The sequence below is a fragment of the Arvicanthis niloticus genome, chromosome 11, assembly GCF_011762505.2.
Source record: "Arvicanthis niloticus isolate mArvNil1 chromosome 11, mArvNil1.pat.X, whole genome shotgun sequence".
Lineage (NCBI taxonomy): Eukaryota > Metazoa > Chordata > Mammalia > Rodentia > Muridae > Arvicanthis > Arvicanthis niloticus.
In genome coordinates, this window is record NC_047668.1 from 70,990,284 (window position 1) to 71,005,806 (window position 15,523).

At 52.2% G+C, this 15,523-nt stretch overlaps 1 protein-coding gene and 1 long non-coding RNA gene across 3 annotated transcripts; one reads left to right on the plus strand and one right to left on the minus strand.

Moving 5' to 3' along the window:
* Nucleotides 1–1,599: 1,599 nt before the first annotated feature.
* Nucleotides 1,600–5,630, minus strand: Six2 (SIX homeobox 2). Of its 2 annotated transcripts, none has more exons than XM_076942402.1 (2): nucleotides 4,999–5,630; nucleotides 1,600–2,847 (listed from the first exon to the last, which is right to left on the minus strand). In XM_076942402.1, the coding sequence occupies exons 1-2, from the start codon at nucleotides 5,562–5,564 to the stop codon at nucleotides 2,517–2,519; spliced, it is 897 nt and encodes a 298-aa protein (XP_076798517.1). In that variant the 5' UTR covers nucleotides 5,565–5,630; the 3' UTR covers nucleotides 1,600–2,516. The 2 variants fall into 2 exon arrangements, with proteins under 2 accessions (XP_076798517.1, XP_034370173.1); XM_034514282.2 differs by having other exon boundaries at nucleotides 5,005–5,625.
* Nucleotides 5,631–6,120: 490 nt separating this feature from the next.
* Nucleotides 6,121–14,007, plus strand: LOC143443932 (uncharacterized). The gene is made up of 2 exons (XR_013113383.1): nucleotides 6,121–6,555; nucleotides 9,024–14,007. It is a non-coding gene; the product is annotated as an uncharacterized LOC143443932 (long non-coding RNA).
* The last annotated feature ends 1,516 nt before the right edge of the window (nucleotides 14,008–15,523 follow it).

Sequence of the window (15,523 nt, forward strand, 5' to 3'; positions counted from 1 at the left end):
GGTTTTGGTGCTATCCAAAATGAATGGAATATAGTAGCCTCTCAATAATTGTGACCAAAATCAATTAAACGTGTGTTCTCTTTGCCATGTGATACTTAACAGTCTGCTTTTCTGCAAACTTGAGACTAGGGATGACTTGGAAGATACAGGCTATTGGGTTTTCTTTCTCCAGCAAAGTAATTGTGCAGAAGTGTGGGCTATGACATCACCAAGCAGTCTGGCCAAGTGGGCTGACATAGGCAGCTCCATTTGGAATGCTCCAGACAGACTTTCAGGCAATAATAGCTGCTAGTTCTGCACACCTCAAGTCGGAGGAAGTTAGGTTGTTCAGTCTAAACCAGAGCAAACCAGTTCCAGGGAGCGCTTGAGGAGTGTTCTGGAAGCAGGGATGCCAAGGGTCCAAGGGTACTTCTGGGGTTGGAATTTCTCTTCAGATCAGAACTTGGGGGAGAGGGCTGGGCCCAAGTGGGGGGGAATCCAGCCTCCAGGAGTCTCCCCAGGTTTGTATATTTCCCTTGGACTCCAGGTGGGCACAACTGTACAGCCTTGAGAACAGTTAGTTCATCCAACTCTCTCAGTCATGGGTGAAGAAATTCTCAATAAAAATTTTGAGAGAAGAGTCTTTCTGAGTTTATGGTTAGAATAGAAAGTGGTGGTTTTATCAGAAAGGAAAAGTCCTCCTAAAATCCCCGAAACTGCCTCCTCCCCTCCATCTCTTCCAGCCCAGGGCTGCTACCCTTTAAATTCTGCTCAATAGTGACTGCTACTGCGAATCAACACTGAGAAACTTCAACTTTCCCCTTATTACTGAATCTTGCCTGATTTGGATTTGTCTGGATTGGCCTGAACTTGTTGGACAGAAGGGGGCTAAAACTCCACGCGAAAACAATACTGTAGACTTATTTACAGTTAGAGCGGCGATCGCAGGGCACTACACTGAGTAGTCTCTGGGATGCCGTAGGAGTCAGTGCTCCCACTGAGGCTGTCCACTCTTCTTTCTCCTCCATTGTATCTGATGTAGGTTGCAGGGACCCAGAGACCTTTCTGCCACCATTAACCTCTGGGAAACTAGGTCTCAGCCACTGCTGCTGGTCTTGTGACTTTGCCCACAGTATCGTTTCCAGTTCTAGTGACTTCGACCACACTGAGGAGTAGTTATTTCGACCCAAAACGTCCCAATTTCCCTCCCAGGCCCCACAACTCCAAACTCATTTACTACCTCTGCACGCATGCTTTCTCATCTTCCTCTACAAGCCCAGAGGTACTGGTAGGTAGGTGGGTGGGTGGGGAGTCAGGCACAGGGATGGGAGTGGGGGTCTCCTGGAGGTGGCTACGGGGCAAGTGGAAGTCTGGTCCGTGTTTCTGCAGAGAGCTCTGCTGAGAAAAGGGACTGAAGTCTCATGGGGAGGAGGTTTCAGAGTTTTCAGTCTCATGCCTTCGCCTTGCCAGAGATACAGTGAGGGAAGGTCGCTCCAGGTTTCCAGTACTCTGCCAGCGTATCACTGCCCAGGCCTGCCTACCCGGAATATCCAGTCCTTGTAGGGAAATCAGACGCCGATTCACTCGAGGCCACAGGGCCTCGGGACATATATCCATATATTTATGATTTCTAATTTTATTATAAAATAAAAGCAGAAATATCTCCCGACGAACATTCACATGAGGGCGTAAAAAGGAACAGGCAAGTCTGCGGCTGTGGAGGCACTCTGGGCTGGGAGCATGGAGGTCACAGTCCCAGGAGGAGGAGAACCAGAGAGGTGGGGAGGAGAGAGGGAGGAAAAAGAGAGGGAGAGGGAGGGAGGAAGAGAGAGAATATTAATATTAATATTCAGGTGCTTCTGAGATGCAGCCTTTCTTGCTCATTTATTATTTAGAAGCTGTCACCTTAGGCTCCAACTGAGCCTAAAGCCTTTGGTCTTTGAAGACCAAAGACGCATAATGTCTACCTCCGTTCACATCATGTCGGACTCTTACAAAGTTAGAGAAAGGAACCCAAATAGATGACCAGAAGGAAGGAAGACTGAGGGTATGATGTGAGAAATCCAGATCAGAGAGAGAGAGAGAGAGAGAGAGAGAGAGAGAGAGAGAGAGAGAGAGAAAAGAGAGAAATTTATAGAGGGGAGAAAAGAGGAAAAGTAAAAAGGAGAGAGAGAAAAAATGAAAAGAGGAGACCTAAGAAACCCGAAAGGAAAGTGGAGGAAAGAAAAAGGCGAGAGAAAGGAGAAGAGATGAAAAAAAAATCGGGGTGGTGGTGGTTTATAATTTATTCCCTTGCCTAGTTCAAGACTCGGTCCCTGGCCTCCAAAGGCTCTCAAAAGCAACTTGTTGAAAATGAATCCCCCAAAGGACCCCGAGCAGACCATTCTCCACTGTCCCGCCGCCGGTTCTGCCGCTCCAGCGTGGCAGGGCAGACTTCCAGTACCCGGTCCAGACTCCAGAATCTACCGCCCTCCCACACCGCCTCTCAAGTCCCCGCACCATGCACGGAAAGCAAGCGCCGGGAGGCGAGCGGAGCTCTAGGAGCCCAGGTCCACAAGGTTGGCAGACATGGGGTTGAGTATAGAGTCCTGCAGGCTGTGGTGGTGCTGCAGTGGATCCGCGCCGCCTCCGCCGGGCACCGACACGGGTACTGCGCTCGGGCCCGGAGGGTGGCCCAAGCTGTGCAGGGAAGGCAGCCCAGGGGGCGGCGGTGGGCTGAGTAACAATGCGGGACTGGACGACGAGTGGTCAGGAGTCCCCGATGGCGTCTTCTCGTCCTCGGAGCTGCCTAGCACCGACTTGCCGCTGCCATTGAGCGAGGAAGCCAGCGGGTTGTGGCTGTTGGAATTGGAGTTCTCGCTGTTCTCCCTGCAAGCGCGGGAGCAAAGGAGCGGGGTCAGCGGGAAAGCGAGGCCACTCCGCGCCACCCCTCAGGATACCAGCCCCTGGGCCCGGTTTAGCCAGTTGCTAAAGGGTGTTTTCCGTTTCTACCATCGGCTACACCTGGCCTTTGGTTCTTAATTGCGTTCTCAAACACTCAACACTAGTTTTCTCTTGCCCCTCTCCCTGTATCCCACGTCCTTAATCTCATGACTACCTTTCCTGCTCTCTGTACGTCCTGTCCTGTCTCCCACCCCATTCCTTTCCCGGAGCCGCGGCACGGAAGTGGGGTGCCTGGAGTTGGAAAAGAGAAGGAAAACACCTGGATTTTCTAATCACGTAGGCCGGACAAATGAGCTTTGCTGGGTACAAGTGGGGAATAGAAGTTTTAGGTACAGCGACCCAAGGCTGAGGGGCTCACTTAGAGTTGGATAAGCACAGGCCTACTTTCCCTTTGCTTTGCTCTGTGCGAAGGAAACCTCTGGTTGCTACTGATTCCAAACCGGCAGGCTTTGTAAGCCCTATTTGACTGCGCAGAAAGATGAGACTTTGTGAATGGAGGGCTCTTCTTCCCTAGCCCTCCAACTGAAAAGTTTAGCCGGGTGACTGGAAGCGATGGAGAACAGCCCCAGGGAGAAGGGAGAAGGGAGAAGGGAGAAGGGAGAAGGGAGAAGGGAGAAGGGAGAAGGGAGAAGGGAGAAGGGAGAAGGGAGAAGGGAGAAGGGAGAAGGGAGAAGGGAGAAGGGAGAAGGGAGAAGGGAGAAGGGAGAAGGGAGAAGGGAGAAGGGAGAAGGGAGAAGGAGGGGCAGGGTGGTTAGAGCTGGCTCAGATCGTAGGCAGAAACAAGGGGCACACTCTGTAGCCCCCACCTGGGGCCTGGTCAGGAAGCCTAGCCTTTGGCGATCCTGTACTCAGTGCCAGCCCAAAAGAGGGGAACCCAGAGTAAATGAACCCACGCCCTAGCCTGCTTTTGCGGGCAGTCCTTGCCCAGATGTGGGCATTTGAAAACCTGGGTAAAATGTACTTGTGGATTTCTAATGGCCATCCTTTCAGATTTCTTTGGAGGAGTGAGCGGGAGACATCATTGTCATTGAGAGTACAACTTGGAGGTTTCAAATACCCAGGTCCAGTCTGCAGCTTGTTCTGCTGCTCCTACTGTTCGATACCCTTACTCTGAACTAGGACCATTCAAACTGTGTTGAACGCACCCACATCACCTAACCTGGGTGTCTTATTTTGCTGTTCCCCGAAGGAGAAATTCTGTTCCTATAGTCCGTTTCTCTCTAATTCCTTAGTTTCCTTGTCCAAATTTGGGGGATTGCAGACAGTCACGGGGGGGGGGGGGGGGTGTAGCCTAGGTTATTTCAGAAAAAGTCTTGGATTCCGATAGAAAAGAAAACTCCCAGCCCTTCGGCAGAGCTCAGTTTACCTCACACACCTGATTTGCCCATCAAAGAGAGTAGGACCAGAGGAGAGAAAGGTCAAAGGTCTGGCAAGTCCAGGGAAGGCTTGCTGGATTCAGCAGGCCAGAAAAGGGGTGTGTGCTTGCCTTCTCTCCCACAGCTGACACTCCCTCCCCGAGGCCCAACATCTTTGGGTCCTTTCCACGCGGGATAACTTCCAAGTCCCTTGTGGTCAGCTCTTATGCCCAGACAAGGGATGGATATCTTGCATAGGTATTGCCTTTATTGCCCAGATAATACTAGGGAGATTCCAATCCCAACTCTGACTCCGGAAAAAATGCTTTGACCTGGAGGTGACGTCCTAAACCTCCTGATCCCCTTGCTTGATCGAAGGCCCTGAGCCTACGCTTACCTCGCAGGGAATTCAGGCCCACAGCCCTGCCCTCTCTGAAACTCGCTGGTTTTCCAATCAAGTCCACAAGCGACTGAGGAATTAGTCACTGAGAACTTACGCACCACTTTGCCCGCTTTAGACAAATTCCGGGCCGCTCAGTCTTCAGGAGCGACCTAAGCGCTGCTTTTGATCCAGACTGGGCTGCAGCTGAGGTTGGTAACTGGGGCCTGGGTGCGATTTAGTCCTGTCCAGATCCCCCCACCCCCCACCCCCCACCCCCACCCAGCACCCGCACTTCGTTTCCCCCGGGGACCAGGGAAGCCGGCGCCGATGCTCACTTACTCGTACCTTTCCTTGGCCTCCGCCGCCCTGTCGCGCTGCCGCCGGTTTTTGAACCAGTTGCTGACCTGCGTGGTGGTGAGGCCGGTGGCCTCGGCCAGCTCTCGCTTCTCCCGCGGCGACGGGTAGGGGTTGTGCGCGTACCACTCGCGCAGCACGCTGCGGCTCTTCTCCTTGAAGCAGTAGCTGGTCTCCTCGCCGTCCCAGATGGAGCGGGGCAGCGGGAACTTGCGCCGCACGCGGTACTTGCCCACGGCGCCCAGGGGCCGGCCGCGCAGCTTCTCCGCCTCGATGTAGTGCGCCTTGAGCCACAGCTGCTGCAGCTTGGCGTGGTTGTGCGGCGAGAACTGGTGGCTCTCGAGGATCTTGTAGAGCTCGCGGAAGTTGCCCCGGTGGAAGGCCACCACAGCCTTGGCCTTGAGCACGCTTTCATTCTTGTGGAGGTGCTCGCAGGCGGGCAGCGACCACAGGAAGCGACCCAGCCGCTCGATGTTGCCGCCCTGCTGCAGCACCTCGCACACGCACGCCACTTGCTCCTGCGTGAAGCCGAAGGTGGGCAGCATGGACATGATGCCGGCTGCGCGCCCGCCCGCCCGCCAGCCCGCCCGCGCGCGCTCTCACCGCGCCTCGCGGCCCCGCATGGGCGCCTCCCCGCCGGCCCGGGCCGGCCGACAGGCGGGCGGGGCCCCCTGGCCAGGCGCCGGCTCCCGAGCGACTCCTGAGTCACAGCGATCCGTCCTCGCTCCCGCCGCCGGCCCTGCGCTGCTCCGCGCCCCCGCCACCCGCGCGCCTCGCCCGCGCCCAAGCCCGGGGGCCGCCCGGGGCGCCGCTCCGCATGCTCCGCGCCCGCCCGCCGCTCACTCGCCCGCTCCTCGCTCGTTCGCTCTCCCTCCCGTCTAGCTCGCTCGCAGCTTTTTTAATAATATTATTCTAAGCGGGCATGAGGCGCGGCGGCCCGCGCCCTGATTGGTCAGGTTATCTGACCCGGGGCCTGCCCGCGCCAGACAATAGTCGAGTCAAATTATTCGCCATGGAGACGCTGTCAGTCACCGGTAACCCGAGCCCCGGCGGCCCGGGCGGCTCCCCCCATCGGCCAGCTCCGCTGACAGATCGGCCCGGCTCTGAACAGAGCGAAGGGAGGCCGAGATGGGAGCCCCAGGCACTCTCAGAGCCCGGGAGGCGGAGAGGAGCCGAGCTGGGGCCCGAGACGGCGGTGATTGACGGGGCGGACGCCCAAAGAGCAGAGGAGGAGGAGGACCCCGAAGGAGGGGGGCTAGGTGGGGGCCCTTGAAGAAAAGAGGAGGACCAAGGTGGGGAAGGAAGGGAGTAGAAGGGAAGGCGGAGGACCGTTTAAGGAGTGCCTTTCAGGAAAGGAAAAGAGGGGGACAGAAGGAGCCTTCAAGAGGAAGAAGTGTGAGACACCCCCTTTTTTCTTTTAAATAAGAGGCATCGCAACAGCCTCACCCAGGCTTCGCCAGGTGCTCCAGCTCCGGCTGGGTCACCGCGTCGCCGCTCGGAAGGTCGCAGCTGACAGGCAGAGATACTGTAATCCTGGAGGAGGTCAGTGGGATGGAGAGTTTGGATTCTCTTAGGGAGCCTCTGAAAGACTTGGCTTTCTAGCTGACAACACCCCACCCCCATGCTAGAAACCCGGGACCCGAGCTATCCCCCAGGGAAAGGGGGAGGAGGTGGGGGGAGAAGTCGGAGATTTGGCAGTGGCCGCAGCTGGACGCCTGAGAATCAACTTCCCGGAGGATCCCGCCTTTCCTTCCTTTCCGAGCGGGCTGCTTGCCCCGCGGCCGGTACCGCCCCCACTCGGCCCGATTTGCTCCTCGCCAGGCGGGGATTCAGACTTAACCCCACGGGGCCCAGGGCCCTAGAAACTCCCAGCAGTCTTGTGTGGCCTTTACGGAAGTTGACTTGTAAGGACGGCGACACAAAACCGGGGAGCCCGCATAGACCCGTAGACTGCCCTGGAGAGTCCAGGGCAGCCAGTGTAGGGTGGTTGTAGCGCTTCCCGGGGTGGGGGTAGGGGTGCAGAGAAGAGAGAGAAGGCAGCATTTACCAGCTTCCTGTCTCCCTACTACTGGGCTCAGGTTCCTGGTCGCTTCTGCCTGAGAACCCAGCGCTAAGTTCCGGCATGGTGGCCTTAGAACGTGGGTAGGAGGAGCTCCTGTTTTTTGCTTCTTTGTCAGAACACCTCGAGAAAACACGTGGTCTTTTGGCAGAACCGAGCAATACCAGGTTAGGGGTGCACTGGAGGGGTGGGGTCAGAGAAGACCCTGAAGTTTCTAGGGTTTGAAAAGCCCGGCTTGTCCTTTAAGCGTCCATTCTGCCCTCACCCACCCAGCTGCAAGCTCCTAGTGACATGCTCAGTGCCAAGACCCAAGGAGACACAGATCACGCTAAAACCTCTAGGCCTCATTTTGTTAACACCCCTGTCAGCTTTCTAAGGCGATGGAGAGACAGATATTGAAAATGGGGGAGTCCAGAGCCTCAGCCTTGGTTTCTGGCTTTGCCGGTTGTTTATGGATAAAGTACATATTTATTTACTTAAGGATCCAGAATGATTTTCCAAACTTTCCCTCTGCTTAAGAATGCCAAAAGTCTTTCGGTGGCGATGTAAGCATGGAAAGTGGAGCACTGTGGCTTCCCCTAAGACTTTGCCTCCCGGATCCCTGTCCTCTTGAGTTGAGGACAGAAGACTGCCTAAGTAGGTGCTAAGCCAGCACCAGAACAAGCTCTTGCAGAAATCCAGATGTCATCTTTGTGAACTTCCTCTGTGGGTAGGGCAGATCCTAGTGTATCCAGGCGACCCTATCTAAAGATCCATCACATGGGACTTATCCTCTAGTGAGATTTGAGGATCCTAGGAGACCTGGGAGATACATTATCCAGACTGCCAGGCGGTTCCAGGGCATAGCTGGCTACTAAGGGTGATCTATCTTTTCCAAGGATTTTCTTTCAGCCAGAGTTAAAGGTTTCAGCTGACCAGGAGGTTGCAGCCCTCATCACAGCCAACATTTTTTTTTTTTAATTTCTTTTGGTAAAAGAAGGCCAGAGAAGGAAAACAATACATTGGTTGGGTGCCAAACCAGGTAGTCACTGTCTGGTGTTAGACTCTGGGCCCATTTCACCATTAGCTGGGGCCTCAGTGGTCACCCTTCTACTGCTGGCCTGCTGTAGGTTTGGGAGTATTAACAATGCCAAGGATGATCTTTCCAACCGGGTTTGACACAAACCTGGCTCTCCATGGGCCTTCGAGGCTTTAAGTTGATGGAGCATCTCTCAGTTCTGGGTCCTGCCAACGCTCACGGTAGGCAGATATTCAGAGTCCTGGAGCTCCAGAATTCTGGACCTCCTTTGTGGTACTCAGGCCACCAATCCTGCCTGGAGCCACAGACAGAGCAGAGCAGAGCAGAGCAGAGGAGGGACCTGCCACCCAGGGTGCCCGATGAAAAGTCATTACCGAGAAAGCATAGAAAAACTGTAGCCCCCATTACCCAATGCGGGAGTGCGATATGATACTAGCTATCCTGTCCTACCTCTGTCACAGACCAGTTCTAGCAGGTTTGGGCCAGAACCTCTTGGCAGCTGGGGCCCGGCTGGATGCCTGCCCTAAAAAGGTTGGAATCTCAGCTAGGGTCTCTTCACACACAGCAGTCTCTGTCTGGCCACTCCTTCCCAGAAATTGCACCAGCACACAGAGAGCATAGGCTGTCGGGGGGTGGGGGGTGGGGGTGGGGGGGATTTGATAGACACCAGCGTGACACTCAGACAAGCTCGGCCCTACCCTCGATTCTAGCGCATTGAGCAGCTGCTTGAGAGGCCTGTAGTGCCAAATACGTTGGATCTCTACTTGACCCCAGCTTTCAGCCGTGCACCTTTTCCTTCACCTAACCTTACACCCCCACACCGCTTGCATTAGAAGTTCATCATAGGCAGAGTACTTTATGGCCAGGATGGAGGAAACTTTTGCAAATGTTTGGGAATTTGCGTTTCATTGAAATGTCTCTTTGCACTCCCAGCTGCTCTACAAGTTCCCTGGGAGCGTCGGACTTTCTGGAAGGCAGGATTGGGTGCTCTCAATGAGCTCACGCCGACAGGATTTCTTTGCCCCAGACTTTTGGGCAGGAAAGGTTTAGGGGCTCTCTGCCTGGAGATTAGCAGAAAACAACTCTAGGATGGAGCCTGAAGACCACTAATGACTGACCGGCGGACTTCTGGCACATCGCAATCCTGTGCAGCCCATGGGTCACTCAAGGGATTTCTCGGCTTGGGTTTGCTGCCATTCGAAGTGAATCGGAAAAAAGGACTTGCTGTCTATATCCAAGGCCAGTCGACCAGGAGATCTTCGCTCTGGGCAAACCCTGTAATTCAATAAAGAAAATTAGGGAGTGGGTTCTCCGTGCGAAATCAGAGAAGCAGAGCTTGTGCTCGCTTGCTTGATCTTTATTTTTCCCAGCCTATAAAACTGCAGAAATTTCCCGGACTGACTCTGACTCTGCCGCTGCTTAATCTGCGATGCTCTGCACTAAGCTAAGAGGAGGGACGTCCCGGCTTTTGCAGGTCCTAGTGCGGCGTTGCAAATTGACTCTTTTTCTTTCTCAGCCACCAACTAAGCAGTGTGTTTCGTTGAAAGCGGACCAGCAGTCCAAGCGGGCTTGTATCGCGGTCCTCTGTGCCTCACCACCTGCCTATGGCAGTCGCCAGGTCTGCAGTGTCCCCGCAAGTGCTACTAGCATTTGCAAAATCTGTCACCCCACGGCTTCTTGTGTTGCTCAAAGTGTAAGGCCACGGTCAGATGCTCCTCTCAGTTCTCTGAACGGATCCCAGGGCACCCCGAGCCCGGGCAAGTTTGCAGGGCCCTGGGCTCCTTGACTGTACTCTGGAAAGGGTGTAAACCGCGTTGTCGCCCGTGCCACACGTGGCTGTGACTGTAATAGATCTCGTGGGTCAGAGCAGCACGGATCCCAGGGCGTCCTTCTGTGTCTCTCTGACTTGCGAGCCTTTAGCCTGCGACCCACGAGGCAGTCTGGAGGACTGACTTTAGAAAACGGTTTCGGGGAAGTGGCCACACCCGGGATCTTGTGCAAACGAAAAGAGAGAGCTCTGGGCTCGAAGAGCGTTTGGAGGCCCTCAAAGCAGCCGATCCGCCTGGGAGGTGCCAGTAGCAGGCGGTGTTTCAGGCGACAATCAGTGCCTGGCCACCTTCCTGAGATAACTGACCCGGTCCCCTCCCGCGGTCGCCGCTCAGGCCTGGTGCACCTTCGGACGCCCGCTGCACCCTGTGCGGGGGCCCCTTCGGATGGAGATGGAGGACGCGGGTGCAGGGTACCCGGCATCCGGTGAGGGGCCGGTTCATGGAATTTTCAGGAAACTGCTGAAATCGACCCCAGGGTGGTTTTTCCACGGGACAGTAGAGTGACTGTGCTTTCCTGGACACTCTGTTATAGACACTATGTGCGAGCGCCGCCACGCGTCAAGTCCCCAAGTTCAGGTCTAAGGGTGAATTTACTCAGTTTCCCCTAGGCCTCTAGGGCAGAAGGGAGAAGGCGCCCTGACAGATCGCTAGCTCCTCCCAGGCTGACCTGGTAGCATTGCCCCATCTAACTGAGGGCAGAGAAAGAGAAAGGATACATGGTATGTGTTGGTGAGGAACGTCTCTCTCTCTCTCTCTCTCTCTCTCTCTCTCTCTCTCTCTCTCTCTCTCTCTCACACACACACACACACACACACACACACACAAACTCTCACACACACGCGGGTGCAAAGGTAGGTGTGGTCACAAGATCACTCTAGGTCCTCGCCCCGCCTTCTATGGTCCTCCTGAAAGGTCTGGGCTCCTAGGATTTGTTTGAATGGATGCCTGAATGACCCGCAGGGATTTGATTGACAGTGACAACTGGGAAGTCATTAGGCCAGTCGATGACTTCCTTCTTCTCCCCTCTGCTCTACAAACCTAGCACATTCTTTAAAACTCCCATTTTGTTTTAGGGAAAAATCCTACAGAGTTGGGCGTTCTCCTCCAAGGTGCACAATTGGGAGTCTCATAGTCTAGGAAGCCACAGACTGAAAATCCAGGGACCCGTTGTCTACAACATCAGCTTGTTTTCTCCAGTCACAGGAGAGTTTTCTGAGTTACTTTAATGGTGTGTGTGTGTGTGTGTGTGTGTGTGTGTGTGCGCGCGCGCGCGCGCGCTTACAATCTTTAATTATATTTTCTCACTTTACAAAAATTCTCTATAGACAAAAGATAGATCAAATTTCCTGGAAGAAGCTAGTCCTTCCTCTCCCCCTCCTCTTCTTCTCCTCTTCTTCCTCCTCCTCCTCCTCCTTCTCCTCCTTTTCCTCTTCCTCCTTCTTCTCCTCCTCCTCCTCCTCTTCCTCCTTCTCCTCCTCCTCTTCCTCCTCTTTCTCCTCCTCTTCCTCCTCTTCCTCCTCCTCTTCCTCCTCTTCCTCCTCCTCTTCCTCCTCTTTCTCCTCCTCTTCCTCCTCTTCCTCCTCCTCTTCCTCCTCTTTCTCCTCCTCTTCCTCCTCTTCCTCCTCCTCTTCCTCCTCTTTCTCCTCCTCTTCCTCCTCTTTCTCCTCCTCTTCCTCCTCTTTCTCCTCCTCTTCCTCCTCCTCATCCTTCTCCATCTCCTTCTTTCTATTACCTGTGAGAAACTCTATGGAGCTAGGGATTCCTTGCTTGGCACATCTCTCTTATCTCTTTTTTATTACCAGTAATCATAATGCCACTTATCAGTGACAATCCCTCCCCTAAGGCAGTGACCCATGCTGTTGGCAATCTTTATTTAGGCAGCACCTGGATGAGAGTCTACTCCCAGCTGGTTTTTCCAAGGCAGCCAACAACTCAGGGCTTCCCACCAAGCTCTGCACTTTGAAGGGGACCTGGAAAAAGCCAACATTGTTCTTACCTTGGAAATCCAATACCTTGTTGTCATTTTGAATTAAGACTAAAATCCCCAGGCCAATTCTTATGGGATGATGTGCACTAATTGATTTATGCAGAGTGCTGTAAGAACATTTGAATGAAGTAGGTAGAAACAAGATATGGGACAGCAGATAGCACAGGGACCCCCAGTCCATGAGACTGCTGCAGAGGGAACTGGTCAAAGCCAGCCTTAAATACATGTCTTCTATTAGCATGGTGGCACTCTGGCTTGTGATGACAGGCACGGCTGGTTCTTTTGCAGTAATTGTCTCCATTCCAACCATTCTAATAGACTTGCACTGTCAGCATGTGCTCACACACAGAGAATGTAAGGGGCGTGGAGCAGGGGTTGTGGGCTTTGGCACCAGGCAGCTCTGGGCCCTTGACTCACAGGCACCATTTCAGTGAGCTACTGAAGCCTGGCGCTTTATTTTGTTCATTTGTAAAATGGGGTTAGGAGCTCAAAAACAAGCGTTCAACAGTTATTTGTTAAATTGAATGTAGTTATTAAGCTCAGTAAGCATCTGGTCCTTAGTAGGTGCTTAATCATTGAGGCTATCATCACAAGGGCTGTGACTGTGAAAGTGTGTTCAGAACTGCATATAATTAGTGGAGCTCAGTCTTTGAATATCCTTAGTTTTCAATGACCAATGACAACCTAACTTTGAAAATATTACAGAGTACGTGCAGTGCCCCTGGAGGCCAGAAGAGGGAGTCAGATTTCTGCAACTGGAATTCTGGACGTTTGTGAGCCACCTTGTGGGTGCTGGGAACTGGACCCCTATCCTCAGCAAGAGCAGCAGTGCTCTTAAACACCAAGCCATCCTTTTAGCCCCACACAGATATGTTTAGAAATAAAGAACTCACCTGTTTTATGGTGCCCACTCTTCCTCTCCTTGTGAGAGGAATCTGCAGCTGTCCCTCTGTGACCCAGCTGGGATGAGAATCACCTCTTTGTTCATCAAGCACATCCACAGCTCAGCCTCAAGTCACCCAAACTCTTCATTACCTGAGCTTCTGTTGTGATATTGTAGAACTTCTGTTCAAGCAACCTTTACTTGTGCCCTGAAGCACAAGAATAATGATGATAGCTATTTATCCATTCTTGTACTTGTTTCTTGTTATTACAAGTTATTGTTGTTAACCTTGTATTGTGTATAAAGAAATTAAACTTTATTGTAGTATGTATACATATGAGAAAACAGTTCATAGAGAGTTTATTAGCTCTCCATTATTAGAATATTCTATGTGTGTGTTGTAACATGCTAACATTCAGTTTAGCACTAGCTGTAATTTTGAGCACACATGCATTTGGAGTCTTGGAACATGCCCCTTGCAGACATAGTGAGGACTATCATATTTCAGAAAAATTTTGGACTGAGGGTCAAAAAGGTTTATTTTTCAAACAACAAATACCAAACCTCAATGAGATAGCCAGGAATCTAGGGATGCTGAAGTATCTGACTGGAGATTTTTAGGGAGGTTGGAAGAGGGTGTCTCAGGAGACTACCTGCATTTCTGATGTTTGCCATCCACAGGAAACTTGGAAGGAGTGTGGGCTTTGGAGTTAGCTAACTGGGTTAGAGCCTCCTCTGTGGCTCACTAATAATGTAACCAAGAACAAGCAACTTAATCTTGAGGAGTCAGTTTCCTGATGGGGGAGGGGGGCATTAGCCAGCGCCTTACTCCAGGGGTTTGGGAAGAGGAAGTGCAAGAATGTATTTGAAAAGGCTGGATCCCTGTTTTGAGACAAATGGGAGAGGCAGCTGCCAAAATGTTTTGCATTATTTGATGGTGTTTCCAGGATTTAGGTCTCATTAGAGCAGTTCTCAACAAGCAAAAGACAGCTGCCTGTAAGCGTGACATTGCATATTCCTACAGGCTTGAGACAATGTTGCTGTTTTCTGCTGGGATCGTTCTCAGGACTGAGCACAAAGCAGATTATACTAAACATTCTATAGTCAAGTATGCACTGTGATGGGGACCAAAATAACTTGAGTCCACTCTTCTTCTCTTCCCTAACTCCTTTATCAGCCCTCTGTGCCTTCAAATAAAGCCGGATATATCTATGAAAATGGAAAAACATGAGCTCTCCATTATTAGAATATTCCATGTGTGTGTTGTAACATGCTAACATTCAGTAGGTATAACAAGCCTGTTAAGTGGATGTAACTGGCATTTACAGATGAGAAGACAAGCAAAGGAAGGTTAAGCAACTCTACCAAGGTCATCCAGATAGTACACGGAAGGTCACCTTTGACACCACAGATTGCACCATAAGTCTCAAGTTTTGGTAGCCTCAGCTACTCTGCAATAAAAGTAGTAATAACAAGAGTTCACTGACTGCCTTGGGTGTCAGGCATAGTTTCCCACACACTCAGATACAACTTTGGTGGTGTAGCTCAGTGAAGCTGGATTATCACGTGCAGCTACACCAGAACCAAATTCTAAAACCCAAGCTGCTGGGCTGCAGAGAACTTCCTTGGCTAGCCTTCCCATCATGCTTCTCTGCACGCCCAGTGTCCAGAGACAGTAGAGTTATTTAGGAAAAGTCATCACTTGCCCTCCTTGAATCTCAGTCCCCAACCCCTGAAATTTCTTGAAGTTTGTGCCATTCAGTCCCCATTTGCCTCTGGTACTCTGGAGGCAGCATCCTCAGCTCCACCTCTGGTGAGGCTTAGCTCTGCTCATGGCCCCACTGAGTTCTTATCTGTTATGTTAGGGTGAGTCTGGGATACAGTTTCTTAGTCAAAGATACCTTAGAGTGTCTTTGCAGAAACCCACTCAGATTACAGAAGAAATAAGACAATAAACATGTAAGAGTTAGGGAGGGAAGCACTAGGTTTCAGTGGAGGGAGCATCATTGCTGGTAAAAGTGATTCACAGGCTTGGAGAACAATTGAAGATCAAGGCATTTCTCTCGCTTAAGTGCTTATGTTGGTGCTGGAATGGGAGCCCTGGGTACCTCTGTTCTCCCATCTCTGATGAATCATTTTCCAGTGTCCTCTGCTTTTGACCATTCTTCCAGTTAGAACACTCTAAAACCTCTGCTCCTGCTCCAAATTCTGGAGGGAAAGAGAAAGAGAAAAAGGGAGGGAGGGAGGGAATGAGAGAGAGAGAGAGAGAGAGAGAGAGAGAGAGAGAGAGAGACAGAGAGAGAGAGACAGAGACACAGAGAGACAGAGACACAGAGAGACAGAGACACAGAGACACAGAGACACAGAGACACAGAGACACAGAGAAAGAGGGACAGATAGAGAGGGAGGGAGTGAGGGAGGGAATGAGAGAGAGAGACAGAGAGACAGAGAAAGAGAGACAGAGAGAGAGGGAGGGAGGGAGGGAGGGAATGAGAGAGAGACAGAGAGGGAGGGAGGGAATGAGAGAGAGACAGAGAAAGAGGGACAGAGAGAGAGGGAGGGAGGGAGGGAATGAGAGAGACAGAGACAGAGAAAGAGGGACAGATAGAGAGGGAGGGAGTGAGGGAGGGAATGAGAGAGAGAGACAGAGAGATAGAGAAAGAGAGACAGAGAGAGAGGGAGGGAGGGAGGGAGGGAATGAGAGAGAGAGACAGAGAGATAGAGAAAGAGAGAC